This window comes from Penicillium solitum (genome assembly GCF_028829755.1).
Source record: "Penicillium solitum strain IBT 25940 chromosome Unknown utg000003l_segment0_segment0, whole genome shotgun sequence".
Classification (NCBI taxonomy): Eukaryota; Fungi; Ascomycota; class Eurotiomycetes; order Eurotiales; family Aspergillaceae; genus Penicillium; species Penicillium solitum.
Window position 1 is genome coordinate 4,159,385 of NW_027072123.1, and position 14,711 is coordinate 4,174,095.

Sequence of the window (14,711 nt, forward strand, 5' to 3'; positions counted from 1 at the left end):
GATTTACATGTGATGCATGTGATATATCATGCCACCCAGGCCCACTATCTACGGAGTAAAGGATTCAGAAATGCGAAATCAAGACCGAAGTCCCAAAATATGGTAAATTGCTGCATAATAATGAAAGTCCTTCTGAACTTCCACCAAAAAAAAACAAAGCTTTCAAAAAGCAAATAGAACGCCAGACCAAGTCTCTCCGAGTGTTTCCACTCTATGGCAAGACCGGGGTATCAGGTAGGTATCACAACTTAGCAGACTCGCGAACAACACTATCAACCGCCTCAGCGAAGTAATCAATGTTATTTGTGTTCAAGCCGGCCATTGAGATGCGGCCGTTCTTCGTCTGTAGTAAAAAAAAAAGAGAGTTAGCGCAATCCCAGACATCGTATATCCAATACACTAAACCAACGAAAAAGAAAGTCAAAACATACCATGTAGACATGCCACTTGGAGCGCAGCGTCATAACCTGCTCCTCAGACAAGCCGGTGAAACTAAACATTCCAATCTGAGAAGTAATATGATCCCACGAGCCAGGCGTACCCCGCTTCTCAAGACGGTCTCGCAGTCCCTGTCTCATGTCCAAAATGCGACCACTCATCGTACGCAAATCCGCCTCCCACTCCTTAAAGAGCTCGGGATCATTCAGCACGCGACTAGCAATACGCGCACCGTAAGCAGGCGGGTTGGAGATCTCCGATCGCTGCAGAATAGCAAGCTGGGAAGCGATGTGCGCGGACGCAGCAGCCGCGTCCGGACCCGGAGCAGAGACAAAGTGGAAAGCGCCAGTGCGCTCACCGTAAAGACCGAAGTTCTTAGCGAAAGATTGCGCGACGCACAGCTCGAAGCCCTGCTCGACGAAGTAGCGGATGGCCCAGGAGTCGCGGACCAGGTCGCCGGATGCGAAGCCTTGGTATGCGGTATCGAAGAAGGGGAAGTGCGAGCGGGAGCGCATTAGCTCTGCGATTTGCTTCCATTGGTCTTCGGTGGGATCGACGCCTGTTGGGTTGTGTGCGCAGGCGTGTAGGAGGATTACGGAGCCTTTGGGGGCGGCTTCGAGGGCTGCGATCATGCCGGTGAAGTCAAGGCCTTTTGTCTTGACGGAGAAGTAGGGGTACTTTGCTAGGGTCAGGCCGACGTTTGTGAAGATTTGGTTGTGGTTTGCCCATGTTGGGTTTGAGAGGTAGATTTCGGGCTTTTGGGGGTGGAATTTAGAGAGGAAGAGGCCGCCGAGGTGGACGGCACCGGTGCCTGAGATTGTTTGCAGGGAGCAGATCTAGTCGGGGTGGGTTAGTTTGGTCCTGAGGGCGGGGTGGGGGGGGGTTATTAGAAAGGATATGGGAGGAGGTAGAGGTACGTACTCGCTTTTCACTAATTGCAGGGCTGTCTGCGCCGACGATCAGTTTCTGAGCTGCGGAGGTGAACTCTGCGAGACCACCGATAGAGAGGTATTCGTGATTGAGGGTGGGATCGTTGTGGATGGCGTCATCGGCCTATAGATGTAGATGTTAGATAACTGAATAAAGATCGAAGTATAGAGACGGATAGCTACCTTCTTGACAACAGGGAGAATCCAAGGCTTCGCGTTGTTGTCGCGGTAGGCACCAATACCCAGATCAACCTTCTTATCGGAGGGGTCTTCGCGATAGGCCTTCATAAGGCCAAACAAAGGATCTTCGGGGGCGGCAGCCACAGTGGCCGCGGTAAATACTGAAGGACTAGAGGAACCCATGATGTGTGATGATAGGGAAGAAAGACGATCTCTGGCAGATTGAATCGAAGTCATGGTGAAATTATACCCGAAATTTCCCCAACGTAAGTTTTCTTTCCCCGGAATCTGACACCGAAACGGGATATTCCTGCTTGCGTTCACCGGATGGAGTGAGGGGGTGGGGTTGTCTTGGGGGAATCAGCGCACACCGTTTGTAATCGAATTATCGTTAGGTACGGAGTACGAAGTATTTTGTTGTAGTATTTTTTGGGATGTATTTGTCTCTGTCTCTTATATTTATTTAACTATATTATCTATATATCCTCGGCGCACAAGATACCGAGGGACGACTTGCCGTATCTTTCCCGTTCTAGTTCACATGCTAGTATATCTACACATATGTATATCTAAACAATAGTAGAACTATTAGGTTCGATCTTATTTCAGTAACACAGACACAGAATACAAAATCAAAATAAACAGATTGAAAATCCCCCAACACATTTCCCCTCTCCGACAGGCGACACCCGACTAGAAACAGTGTGTCATACAGCGCCGACGGAAAAAGACGCACTGTGGAGACCTTTCTGGAAGGCCAAGCTTGTTGCATGATAGGTCTCGGCTCAGGGGTTTGTATATATTGTCCATAAGGAGTAGTTAGATTTTCAAATTACACTACTCCGTATGTACTACAACTTTCCGGAAACATTGAATGTATCTCTTCTCAGTAATACAAACTACTCCGTACTCCGTACTCCATACAGTAATTCCATGTATGTGTCATTCCCCCACACTCGTGAGGGGACGAAAATAACTCATCAGGAGGATCCCGGGACCGGGACTTCGGGGAAATAAAGACGAATTTGAGGGGGATAAACGGTTACGGTCTCCGATTGTATTCCCCACAGGGCAGAGAGAATATCCGATTAGAGTGTTCCAAGATTATTATGGTACTTTGTGAACGTAATAATATGTATGATTTACAGAGGAAGAGAGATTTAAGTACATAATATATCCCTCACATACTCCAAATACGTAAAATGGTCCACAGGTGTTTATATGATGGACGCGGGTCCGGTTAAACCAGATTTTATCTCAGCCACTGATGCAACCTTGGAATCCGAGGTCAGCCAATCGGCCAGAAGATGACTCGTGCCTGGCGATCTTAGTATCATGGGACTCTATCAGGTTTTATATGAGTTTTAATATGGCCTCATATATGCATGGATTTCGTAATGAAGATACTCTTGACATGATCAGATCTGATATTGGTTCTCGAGATAAAGCTGCCGAACCCATGGTACTGCTCCCTGCTGACCTGGCACAGTTTCAACTATATTTTGGTAAAGAACAATCAGGACAAATGAGATGATAGCTCGTGAATCGATGATGCGGATGAATATCGATCCATGTCTAGACCTCTTGTCCTCGTGATGAAAATATTATACATCTACCTCTATATCCTATATCCCTGCTAAGATATATGCCAATTGTATGTAAATTGAAATGTATGTAATGTGACCCTAAATTCATGATATACAAAAAAGTATATGCAGAGAAGAAACCAGCAGATACAAATAAAATCACAGAGAGAAAAACCAGCCTCTCTTTTCCTCCAACCCCCATTCAAAAAAACGCCAATGCTCATTCAAACAAGCCATAAAATAAACAAGGAAAAGAAAACCATAACCCACTTGAGAAAAAAAAAACGCCATATAGCCTCCTACCGAGGACCTTAAGATCATCTGAATCGTAAATCGAAAATATATGCAAAACGTAAAGGAGTGATATGTGAAGAAGTGAAATCATCATGCAGTAGACGGCGTGAGATGGACGGGCGCCGGAGCTGCCGGAGAAGGCGCAGCATTTTCGGCGTCAGCAGAAGACTCAGCCTCGGCACCGTGAGCGCGTGTTCGGATACGGAAGCGATCGCGTAGTCGGGTGGTCAGACCACGGCGTGATCCTTCTTCGGGCGCGGCCTCGCCTTGGTTTGCTTCACGGACACGTCGGAGCGCGGCAAGACGCTCCTCAACGGTAGCATCGCGCATTCGTCGGGCGTTGAGGGGTCCATGGAGGTAGTTGGTTAGACGGCGATGCGTGTGGCGGGCTTGTTCACGGGCTTGCTGGCGGGCCTGTTCTGTTGTTAGGACTGGTCCACCTTCTGTGGATGCGTGGTCGGGTTGTTCGGTGTTTTCTTCGGGTTGTTCTGAGTTGTCGGGTTGGGGTGGGTTGAGGTCGATGCGGCTGCGATTATGGTTAGTTTGGTTTATGTATGGGAGTTGAGTTTTGATATCAATATCATTATCAAATAGAACATACCAAAGGGGACAGGTGCCAGAGACGTTCATCAACCATGGATCAATACATTCCATGTGGAATTGGTGGTTACAGGGTAGTACACGTAGGTCCTGGCCCTTGATGAAGTCATCTGTGCAAATCGGGCACGAGAAGTTACCTGCGTCGGGCATCTCGGTCTTGGCTTCTGGGGCTGTGGGAGTGGGGCGCTCGTTATCGTCTGGGGTTGGCATTTCAGACTCGCGGGGCGTCGATACACCCGTGTTTCCATCGGTCTGGGAGTGTTCACGATCCTCAGCGCCCACCATCTCGACGTTTCTTTTGGCGGCCTCCACGTCATCATTTTTGTCATCAAACTTGACGACCGGTATAGTGTCTAACATGGCTCGCGCTATACCTCGCGCCCGGCTTTGCCGCACTCGCCCGGCAATCCGGCGAGGACCATATCGCTCTGGATGACGATGAGCCCGGACTGCACCCGTGATGATAATACCCAGGAACAGAGCGGTGATGATACCCGTGATACTATACAGGATGATCATGGCTGGGAGGGTAAGTCAATGGATTGAACGACGTAGAGGAGTCGGGATACGAACCAGTGTTGGGACTGTCACTCGTGCCACCGGCGTCATTGTCGGAAGGAACACCGGAGAGGTACGACATGGAGACGATGTTGATAGTTGTTGATTGATTGAAAGCACCGAGCAGTGCAGAATAGCCGCCTCGGGTTGTGAATGTGAAGATATTGGGATACCGTGCAGCGGTCTGATCATCGGAAGTGAAATTGCAGCCGGTAGCTGTTTTGCTGTATAGCAGAATGGCTGCAGCAGATTGAGCAGAAGTGACGTATTCAATTGTCTCGTCCACTCGGATATTTCCAGTGTAGTCGTCCTGGTCGCAGGATATGCAGGCGATTTGGGAGCTCTTTAAGTTAAGGGAATTGCTTGGGATGACTTGAGTGGCAGTGCCAGAAACATTAAAGGACTGGTAGTTGTCAGCAGTGCTTCCCGCCAATTGCGTAGAGCGTATAGCACCTTGAGTTGGGCAGTGGTTGATTGAATCAGCGAGTCGGCTAAGGGGACAAGCTTCTGGCCAGTCAGAGTGCTTCCCTCAATACGAAACCCAGTGGATTGGATCTGGATAGTAGTATTTGACGGTAGCGAGACGACCTCTGCTTGAACTGAGAAGAACAAGAGAAAGAAAAGAAACAGGCCCATTATGCGGGAGACGGCGGAATGGAATTAATGTGGGGGTCACATTAGTCAAGACACAGGAGCATAAAAAAGAGAGAAACCGGGAAAACCAGAAAATGAGGGGAGAGGATCGGCCCTAACAGGGCTGGGGGGAGTGGGCGGGATCAAAGCGGATAAGAGGAGACAGAGAGATTAGGGAAGTTTGGGATTTACATGGGATTTATTCATTGTATTAAAACGTATTATAAATTGCATTATTTATTGGACATTACTATTATCGATAACTAGTTATTTAGTGATTTGGATTCCTTTTCAACTTGATACATACCTACTTCATATATAATATATAGTTAATATCTTTTACTTTAATTGATCATGGTTTACTCCATATATTGCCTGACGATCCCACACATCACATTATGAACGTCATCGCTGGACTTACCCTACATAGGTTAAGTAAGGGTAGATCTTTCGATGATGCACACCAGGGTCGTTCTCGTATTCGGTCCATTCGCCCAACTTGCCCGTTTATTAAAATCCCGGACTTCCGTCCACTGTCTTACTTCTTAGGCTCTTGGGAATCTTGCTCTTTTTCATATTTTTTTTTTTTGCTTTTTCTTTTTCCCTCGCCTCCTCCAACCCAGACATGAGACATTTAACATGATCATCCCCACGGTCTGATTTTACATATTGATTCTTGATCTGACACCCTCAATAGACTTCTTCAGCTCTAGGATTATTGTTCCACGATCAACGCTCTCCCCCGCAGATACCTATTAAACCAATGCACCCCGTGCATTTTGACCCACAAAGGAAAGAGACAGAACAAAAAAAAGAAAGCAAAGAAGAGGGGGTGAGCTCTCGAAATGGACCAAAAAGACCAAAAAAGACCCAAACCTTATTAAGTTCTTTGATGTCCAGTCTCCAGAATGAAATCTGGAGAGGCGAACACCCGGGGAGACACATGTTTTAAGTATAGTTGTGTTCATAGTTCAGTCCCCGCTTTATTGTATCTGATATAAATCATAACTATAATATACTTAGACTATAATTATATTCTATATATCGTATACCTTCCAAGGTTAATCCTATCCATATTCTTTCCAAGGTTATATTATCTACATTATTATGTATGTACTTATCCTAGTGGCAAGAGGGTAGGGCCTCGGCTCTCATCAGGCCCGGAGTGCATTTCTTACTCCGTATCACTGTGGGAAAAAAAAAAAAAAAAGAAAAAACAAAAACAAAAACAAAAGAACGAAAAAAAAAACAAGAGAGTCATAGTAAATTAAAGCGAAATAAAGTCAGATAAGACAGCTCTAGATCACCTTAAGATCAGAAAAAAAAAAGATAGAGAGGATTAATAAAAAATAAAAGAGTAAAGGTATTAATAGAAACACCTCTCTCTCTCTTCCTTCCCTCTCATTTTTAGCTTCGTCCCCCTCTCTGAGCGGCAAAACCCGCCCTTCACTTCCAAAGTCCAATTCTTCCTTCCCCATCCTTCTCCATTTTTTTTTGTCATCCTCTAACCCGCATCTCCTTTTTGGGACATGTCGTGAAGAGAGGACTTGCTTTGTCTTTATCAACTCCCGTGGGCAGCATCATGCCCGAGACTGTCATCCCGAGCCGGGCCTGGCAACACCGCTTTGACGGGAAGCCAATCTCGTCGTAAGCCTCTCTATAGACCATTTTCGGGATCCATCGTGGCAACAATAGTCTGGACCCTGTTTAAGTACCCTCTAACCCGTATTCTTCCCCAGGATTCCCGCGATCGCCGAACTCGATATCGAACGCAATGAGTTAGCCCACACTTGGAAACGCTTCATCAGCCTCCTCCTACCCCAGGATCAGGTCCAATGGGAGGAGCGGCCACAGACGGTACTCGACGTGCAGACCTTACTCGGCAACATCAAGACATTCTGGATGTCTCGTCCCCGGCAACGGGTCTTTAGCGACTCCATGAACTTGTGCGATCGACTGCTTCCCACCGTCGACACTCACGCGACCCTCCTTTCTGCCCTCCCGGACCCTATGGCTTATACCCCCTTATTCTACGGAGTCCTCCAATCAGTGATCAAGGTGCGTGGATCACCTATACACGGGTCTCCCATGCATCGCTAACATAACGCGTCAGGCATCATCGCATTACCCACGGGTAATGGAGGGCTTAGCTACTGCCCTGCTAAATATTCACGATGCTCTAGGTCTTCCTAGTGATCCTAGCCTAATCTCGAACGCAGTCCCCCATATTACGAAAACCTACGCTCTAATATTCTTCTTTTTGACCGAATTCATGGACTGGTATGTTCGGAGGTCCACGTGCCAGTTGCTGAACATGCATAGCCAGGATGTGTACTCGGAATTTCATCATCTGGTCCTCTATATACAACTGCAAGCGCGGAACCTTCCATGGCAACATGCAACCATGGATGTCGACAAGGAGATGGAAGACCCATATAGCCCTCGGGCACTTTGGGAGGAGTCTAGACTCAGCCAAGTTGGACGTCGGGGAAAGGACCGTCGGATAGCGGCACAAAATACCATCACCCGTCGGCTCATTTGGGAGATTCAACAAGACGCGGAGGAGCGTACTCGGTATAGGGAGGGTCGGGATCGGTTGCTGGCAGAGACATTGAGTTCTGTGCGCGAGCAACTGCAGCCGGTCAGTGAACAGAGCAGTGGCATTGTTTGCATAACCACGCCTCCAGCTCCAAATATAGGTAACAATGTCATACACATTTTGCAGCTCGATCACCCCTCTAACGCAATTTGATAGACACATCCTCTTTTGAATGGTCGAGGGGATCCAAGCGTCGTCTTGGACGACTCGAGATTCAAAGTTCATCCAAGCACCTCCAGGACTTTTTTGATAGTGATGATCAGATTTGCGACTACGAAACCGATGTCAAGGTTGTCGCCGAGGGTAATATCGTTGCATCTCTACAGCAATGGGCCACCAGTTCGCGATCGCAGGCCCTAGCCGTGGGCGGAACTCAACCTACCGCCTCCCTCGACCCGGTGGCTCTAATTTCAGCCTGCTATGCCTCCTTCGCACGTCAAGCTCGATTGCCCGTCGTTTCTCATTTCTGCACCCTTCCTAGCCAGGAGGCCAAAGGGCTGAATCTACACGAGCAAGGCTTAATTGCCCTCACCTACAGTATAATCCGGCAATTAATCGACTGGCTGCCTCCTGTAGTCGACAGCGACGCTGTGCTGGATCTCAGCGCAGAGCGGTTTCGCCAACTAGACGGAACGCTCACCAGCTGGAAAGCCGCTCTATCGCTAGTAGATACCCTTTTACAATCCGCCCCGCCACTGCTGGTCTTTATAATCGACGGTCTAGACGCCATCCATGATCCGTCTACTGACGGGGCGATCCGCGAACTGGTCCGTGTGCTGCTCACCCACACCCGACGTCAACCTCAAGGCGGTCTCAACGGACAGGGCCCTACTCTGCTCATGAAGGTCCTCTTCACCGTCACCGGAAGACCGAGTGCCCTGATCGAGACGATGTCTGAACACACACTCATCCTGGGCGAATCCAAAACCAACCAACCCACGCCGTCCGAATCCGTCCTCACATCGGATCTCGGAGCGGTCATGATGAATGCATGAATTGCCACGGGTGCCCAGTGCCCAGTCACGCACCGTTTACGAAATTCTTTTCCTGCTCCTGCTTTTGGCTAAAAAAGACGTTTTTTGAAATTCAAGCATAGATTTGCGTGGGTTGGGAATATTTGGATCTTATGAAACAGGCACAACACGGATGCCACTTATTTTATGCATGGGCTTTTTGGTCTTGCAAGGCAAGGCTTTTCCTATGCTCGGCGTTCTCCTGTTGGCTTTTGGCGTCCGGGAGGACTGAATGGTTTATTTGGCTTCTTTTTTCTTTTGTGCTTCAGTGGTAGCGGTAGACCTGTACTATACTGCTTGATAGCTGTGATACCCATCTAGGCCTAGAACTCTTTTGCTATTATTTCTGAATTTTTGGTGGGTCTTTTTTTCACAATCTCATTTTCAACGGACACCATTTTCCGAGTCGCAACTTGATGTTTTAGCATTCCCCGTATATCCGATCTCAATGCGGGGAGCCGATGGACATTGGTTTCCGCCCGCAAAATATTTAAACGGTTCACCGAAGACATCAATTGGGATATACTTTGTACATATACTTTCTGCATATATTGGATTCCGAAGTACGATATACGCAATCATGAACGGCCACGGAGTTTCATCCCGACTCTACTCCCCCTCCACCCCCCAACTCTCCGAGTTCAAAGACATCTGCTCGCAAACCACAAACCCAGAAACCTACCCACTAGCCTGCGAAGTCCAATCCAACATTCCCATCTACGACCTCGCCGCCCTCGAATCCACAGGCCTAACATCAGACCTAATCAACCGCCTCCAAGATGAATGGCACCATATCCTCCACACTGGCCCAGGCGTCTACGTGCTACGATCAATGTACGCACCTACAAAATATGAAACTATCCTAAACACCACGAACGCTGCTTTCAACGCGATTATCGCGCGCGAAGCCGCACAATCAGAAAACAAGAAAGGAGACCACTTCGCCGTAGGCGGCACAAACGATCGCATCTGGAACTCCTTCTCAAAACACGCGCTCCAAGACCCTTCCTCCTTCATTGACTACTACTCAAACCCATGGCTAGCAGCAGTCGCAGAGTCCTGGCTGGGTCCAGCATATCGCGTGACAGCCCAAGTCAACGCCGTGCACCCGGGCGGCGCTGCGCAGGAAGCACACCGCGACTACCACCTCGGCTTCCAGGAAGAAGTAGCTTGCAAGCGGTACCCGGCTGCGACGCAGCTGACGTCGCAGTTCCTGACTCTGCAGGGGGCGGTCGCGCATACCGATATGCCTGTCGCTAGTGGACCAACGCGGTTCCTGCCTTATAGTCAGACGTACAAGCCTGGGTATCTGGCGTGGCGGAAGCCTGAGTTCCGCGCCCTCTTCCAGGAGAAATATGTTGCGCTACCGTTGAGTTTTGGAGACGGTTTGTTTTTCAATCCGGCGCTGTTCCATGCTGCGGGAGCCAATCAGATGGATCCTCAGAACGGGGGTTTCCGACGTGTTGCAAACTTGCTGCAGATTAGTAGTGCGTTTGGCAAGCCTATGGAGACGGTTGATTCCGTGCCCCTTGTTGATGCCATTTGGGATTTACTGGTTGAGCGGTTCCGCGTCGCTGGGGGTGTTTTGGCCGGACAAGAACTTGATCCTGAGACGCATTCGTTGCAGCAGAGGGAGATTAGGGCTTTTGTGCAGGCTGTTGCCGAGGGGTATCCTTTCCCTACGAATTTGGATCAGAGACCGCCGGCCCTGAGTGGTATGGCGCCGGAGAGTGAACAGGATATTGTTGTGCGGGGGTTGGAGGGTGGTTGGGATAGGAAGCAGGTTGTTGCTGCGCTGGAGAAGATGCATGTTGACTCGAGGGCGTAAATCGGGGTTGGGGTTGGGGTTGAACCCCCTGCGCTCCATAAATAAATTAAATACAACATCCATTACGTTCTGATGCATCTAGAATCAGCCTTTTGTTCTCCTTCCCCGTTGGCTAACCGAATCCTCCGTAGACTGTGTTTGATCTAAAGCCACCCGCTGATGTGAGCTGTTCATTGGACGATCAGACACATCGACGTGTGGGGGTCGTAGTGGACCTGCATGTCGGAATTCGCGTTCTTGATCCTGTTCGAGGATAGGTCACGTACTTTGTAGATTGCAGGGAGAAGTACTCCGTATGTGTAAGGCGAAACGGAGAAGAGGGTCACCAATAGTCTAGAGTCGATCGGTAATATAAAGACACAAACTAAGAAGAAAAACAACGAATGATGAGGCTGGAAAGGATTCCACAGGGGGGAAGAAGGCGGTCTCACATTTTTGCCCTGTTCCCCCCCAACGGGGCTGAAACATGTCCATGGGTTCGCGTTTTCTACTTGAAGACTTTCCTTTCTTTCTTTTAGTTCTCTTACACTTGACACTCTCTTGGATTTAGTCATTCGTTTACTGTACATATATGTACATTTACGGCTTTTGGTTGATCGATCTCTCACTAAAGTACCCAATTCGCCGATCCACATCTCCACCTACTTCTTGACCATTGACATTGAACGATCGACTGCCAAAGTTCAACGCACACTGGTCCGGCAATTATACCACCCATAACCTGGCAGCTGTCGCGGGAGGGGGAAAAAGTTGCGGAAGTTTTTGGTTCACCCGGCGAGGGGGAGGCGAAAAACAGCAGGGCTACCACCCTTTGGTGTGCTATAACAGGACCATTTTTTTTCGCGTGTCTCCACCACACGAAAGCCGCCTCCGCAATCAAACCCATTGGTTTAGGGGTGGATCTGCATTGACACAATAAAGGCCCTGTCTGCCCTCCGAGCTCCTTGCGATGGGGCGTTCGAGTCTTAGTCTTTCCACCAGGCGACTCACGGCTCACCGATTCGAGCAACTACACGACATGCCAGGCCATGGCAATGGGATGTTGAATCCCAATGATGTGACCATTGATATCCCGCTCACGGAGACGACTTCCCGTGGCCAAACGGGCGCCCGTAAATGGAACACCAATACCAGCCCCCAGGATGGGGCCTCGCAGACCACCGAGAAGGCACCTATCGTTGGCCACCACCATCATCGGGGTCCTGGCGGCAGGCGTCGCACGGATACTGATATCAATGAATTATCTGGAAAGCCTGCTGAGTCGCCCGAGGACGGTACTATCAACCGTATGGGCCGTTTCTACCAAGCTGTCCTGAATTACTCCCTCATCACTCGTTACTTGATTTATGTTATTCCCATTGCGATTTTGATCGCGATCCCGATCATTGTTGGCGCTACCGTCGCGACGAACGCGAAAATTGGTGGTGTTCATCTCTACTGGTTCTTTACTTGGATTGAGATCGTCTGGGTCAGCCTGTGGGCGGCCAAGATCTTCGCCCGTTACATTCCTTATTTCTTCCAGTTCTTGTGCGGTATCGTCAGCTCCGGCACCCGCAAATATGCGCTTATTCTGCGCGCCCTCGAGACCCCCATTGCGCTTTTGATTTGGGCTATTATTTCCCTCGTGACCTTCCTGCCGGTTATGACCTTGAATCCTAGTAAGCAGGCGTCCAGCGACACGGGGGTCAAGGCGTGGGAGAAGACTATTAAGAATATTTTATTTGCGCTGCTCGTCTGCAGCATCATCTACTTGGCCGAGAAGGCCCTTGTACAGCTCATCTCGATCAGTTACCACCGCAAGCAGTTCGACACCAAGATCCAGATCTCCAAGCGCAATGTGCACTTGGTCTCTCTCCTCTTCGAGGCCTCGCGCAATATGTTCCCCGTCTACTGCCCTGAATTCAAAGAGGAGGACTCGCTCATTTTCGACTCCATTCTTGCTCAGGCTGGCACCAATGGTGGCAAGCGGTCATCCGCTATGCCCCTCCGCATGCTCCGTCATGTCGGTAAGAACGTCGGTCGTGTTGGTGACAAAGTCACCGCCGCTTTTGGACACGTCGCGTCGGAACTTACTGGTAAGCAAGTGTTTAACCCGACTTCGACACACACCATGGTTATTGAGGCCCTCGAGCGCAAGCGCCATGCTGCTGCCCTGGCCCGTCGTATTTGGATGTCGTTTGTGGTCGAGGGCCGTGAGTCTTTGTTCATGGATGATATCGTTGAGGTCCTAGGTGCTGAGCACGAGGCTGAGGCCGAGGAGTGCTTCATGGCACTTGACAGGGACGGAAACGGTGATATCAGTCTTGACGAGATGGTCCTGACCATCACTGAGTTTGGACGCATGAGAAAGGCCCTGAACCACAGCATGCACGATGTCGACCAGGCTATCCGTGTACTGGACAACCTGCTCATGTGTGTCGCTGGTCTGGTTGGTGTTCTTGTCTTCATTTCTTTCGTGACCACTGGATTCGGTACTGTCATTGCAGCCGGTGCCACCTCGCTGCTCTCCCTCAGTTTCGTCTTCTCCGTTACCGCTCAAGAAGTCCTCGGTTCCTGCATCTTCCTCTTCGTCAAGCATCCCTTCGATATCGGCGACCGTGTCGAGGTCAGCGACAAGCCTTTTGTCGTTGAGCGTATCTCGCTTCTTTTCACTGTCTTCCGCAATGTCACCGATGCCCGCATCACACAGGTGCCTAACAATATTCTAAACAGTCTCTGGGTTGATAACTTTACTCGCGCCAATGCTATGCACGAACAGCTTGTCATCCCCGTAGCCTTCGACACTAGCTTCGCTGAGGTTCAATTGCTGCGTCAGGAGATGGAGAACTTCGTTCGCGACAAGGAGAATAACCGTGACTTCCAGCCGGATATTGACATCGAGCTCGATGGCGTTGGTGATATGGACAAGCTCCAGCTGCGCGTTGACATCCGTCACAAGTCTAACTGGTCTAACGAGACTATTCGTGCTGCCCGACGATCCAAGTTCCTGTGTGCTTTGGTCCTAGCCGTCCGCAAGATCCAGGTTCGCGGTCCAGGTGTTGCCCTTCCCGAAGAAGAGACTGCGGACGCCGCCGATGGCGATGATAAGGGCGATGATACCGGCGCCGGTGCAGGTGCAGGTCTCCGCCAGTCTACTCAGGGTGGTGGTGCCGACTCTTCTAAGCCCAACCCCGGCGTCGCCGCTGCCGCCGCGGGTATCCTCAACTACGAGAACACGGCCCAATCGACAGGATACGACCAGGCCCGTTCAGGAACAATCACCCACCGCGGCTCAACTCATACCAACGCCGAGCGCGAAGCCGCCATCGTCGAACTACTCAACGCCCGCTCCCCAACCGTCGACGCCGGCCGTGACGACTACGACAATCACGAGAACGCTCTCCATCGCACTGCCACCAACGCCTCCAACCAAGGCAACCAGCTAAACGTACACACCGGAAGCGAAGGCCTCAACCGCGGCCTGTCAACCGGCCACCGCAAGCTCGGCGGTCACGTCTCCTACAACGAGCACGAGGCGCCCAGAAACGCTCCTCTTTCCCCAGTTCCCGCCGGCATGACCCCATCCTCAAGCCAAGTGCCCATCCTCGAGACCCCCAAGCCAGGCTCCCGTCACAGCGCCCGCTACGAGCCCCGTCCTCACTCGGGCCAGGACCAAACCCAGAGCACCGTCCAGATGGTGGGCTCACCAGACCCTAACCCCTTCAACGGTGGTTACTACTCCCACGACACGGGGTACAATCAGATTCCGGTCGGCGGTTACAGTGTTGAGAACACACCGGCACGCGAACGTCGCGATTCGAATCCTAATATCTCTGGCGTGACCGCGTCCAGCAATTACCAGCTCTCGGATCGATATGACCCCGTCTCCCCGCCGTCTATCTACTCCCCGCCCCAGCCGTCGGTCTCACAGCAGGGTGCGGCTTACAATACGGCACCGCTGAGGAAGAAGGATAAGTCTCCATATGGGGAGCATGAGACTTGATTGTTTTCTCGTTTTTTTTTGTGCCACTGATCCTTTCTTGATTACCCATTCTTGGCTACCTACGTTTTCTT

At 50.2% G+C, this 14,711-nt stretch overlaps 5 protein-coding genes across 5 annotated transcripts; 3 read left to right on the top strand and 2 right to left on the bottom strand.

Annotated features, from left to right (window-relative positions):
• Nucleotides 1-107: 107 nt before the first annotated feature.
• On the bottom strand, nt 108-1,784 carry N7455_005508 (aspartate aminotransferase; the record flags this gene model as incomplete). Its single annotated transcript, XM_040957103.2, has 4 exons — nt 108-343; nt 432-1,274; nt 1,360-1,491; nt 1,551-1,784. 4 exons carry the CDS (start codon nt 1,782-1,784, stop codon nt 242-244), a joined length of 1,311 nt encoding a protein of 436 aa, XP_040812407.2. The 3' UTR covers nt 108-241.
• A 1,733-nt stretch (nt 1,785-3,517) lies between these two features.
• N7455_005509 (RING-H2 finger protein) lies at nt 3,518-5,221 on the bottom strand (the record flags this gene model as incomplete). The annotated part of the gene is made up of 4 exons (XM_040957185.2): nt 3,518-3,953; nt 4,029-4,548; nt 4,601-4,988; nt 5,039-5,221. 4 exons carry the CDS (start codon nt 5,219-5,221, stop codon nt 3,518-3,520), a joined length of 1,527 nt encoding a protein of 508 aa, XP_040812441.2.
• A 1,579-nt stretch (nt 5,222-6,800) lies between these two features.
• On the top strand, nt 6,801-8,812 carry N7455_005510 (uncharacterized protein; the record flags this gene model as incomplete). Its single annotated transcript, XM_065605055.1, has 4 exons — nt 6,801-6,865; nt 6,958-7,276; nt 7,332-7,917; nt 7,974-8,812. The coding sequence occupies 4 exons, from the start codon at nt 6,801-6,803 to the stop codon at nt 8,810-8,812; spliced, it is 1,809 nt and encodes a 602-aa protein (XP_065461955.1).
• A 598-nt stretch (nt 8,813-9,410) lies between these two features.
• N7455_005511 (phytanoyl-CoA dioxygenase family protein) lies at nt 9,411-10,658 on the top strand (the record flags this gene model as incomplete). The annotated part of the gene is made up of 1 exon (XM_040957130.2): nt 9,411-10,658. The coding sequence occupies one exon, from the start codon at nt 9,411-9,413 to the stop codon at nt 10,656-10,658; it is 1,248 nt and encodes a 415-aa protein (XP_040812473.2).
• Nucleotides 10,659-11,676: 1,018 nt separating this feature from the next.
• On the top strand, nt 11,677-14,640 carry N7455_005512 (serine/threonine protein kinase; the record flags this gene model as incomplete). Its single annotated transcript, XM_040957207.2, has 1 exon — nt 11,677-14,640. One exon carries the CDS (start codon nt 11,677-11,679, stop codon nt 14,638-14,640), a length of 2,964 nt encoding a protein of 987 aa, XP_040812419.2.
• Between the last annotated feature and the right edge of the window lie 71 nt (nt 14,641-14,711).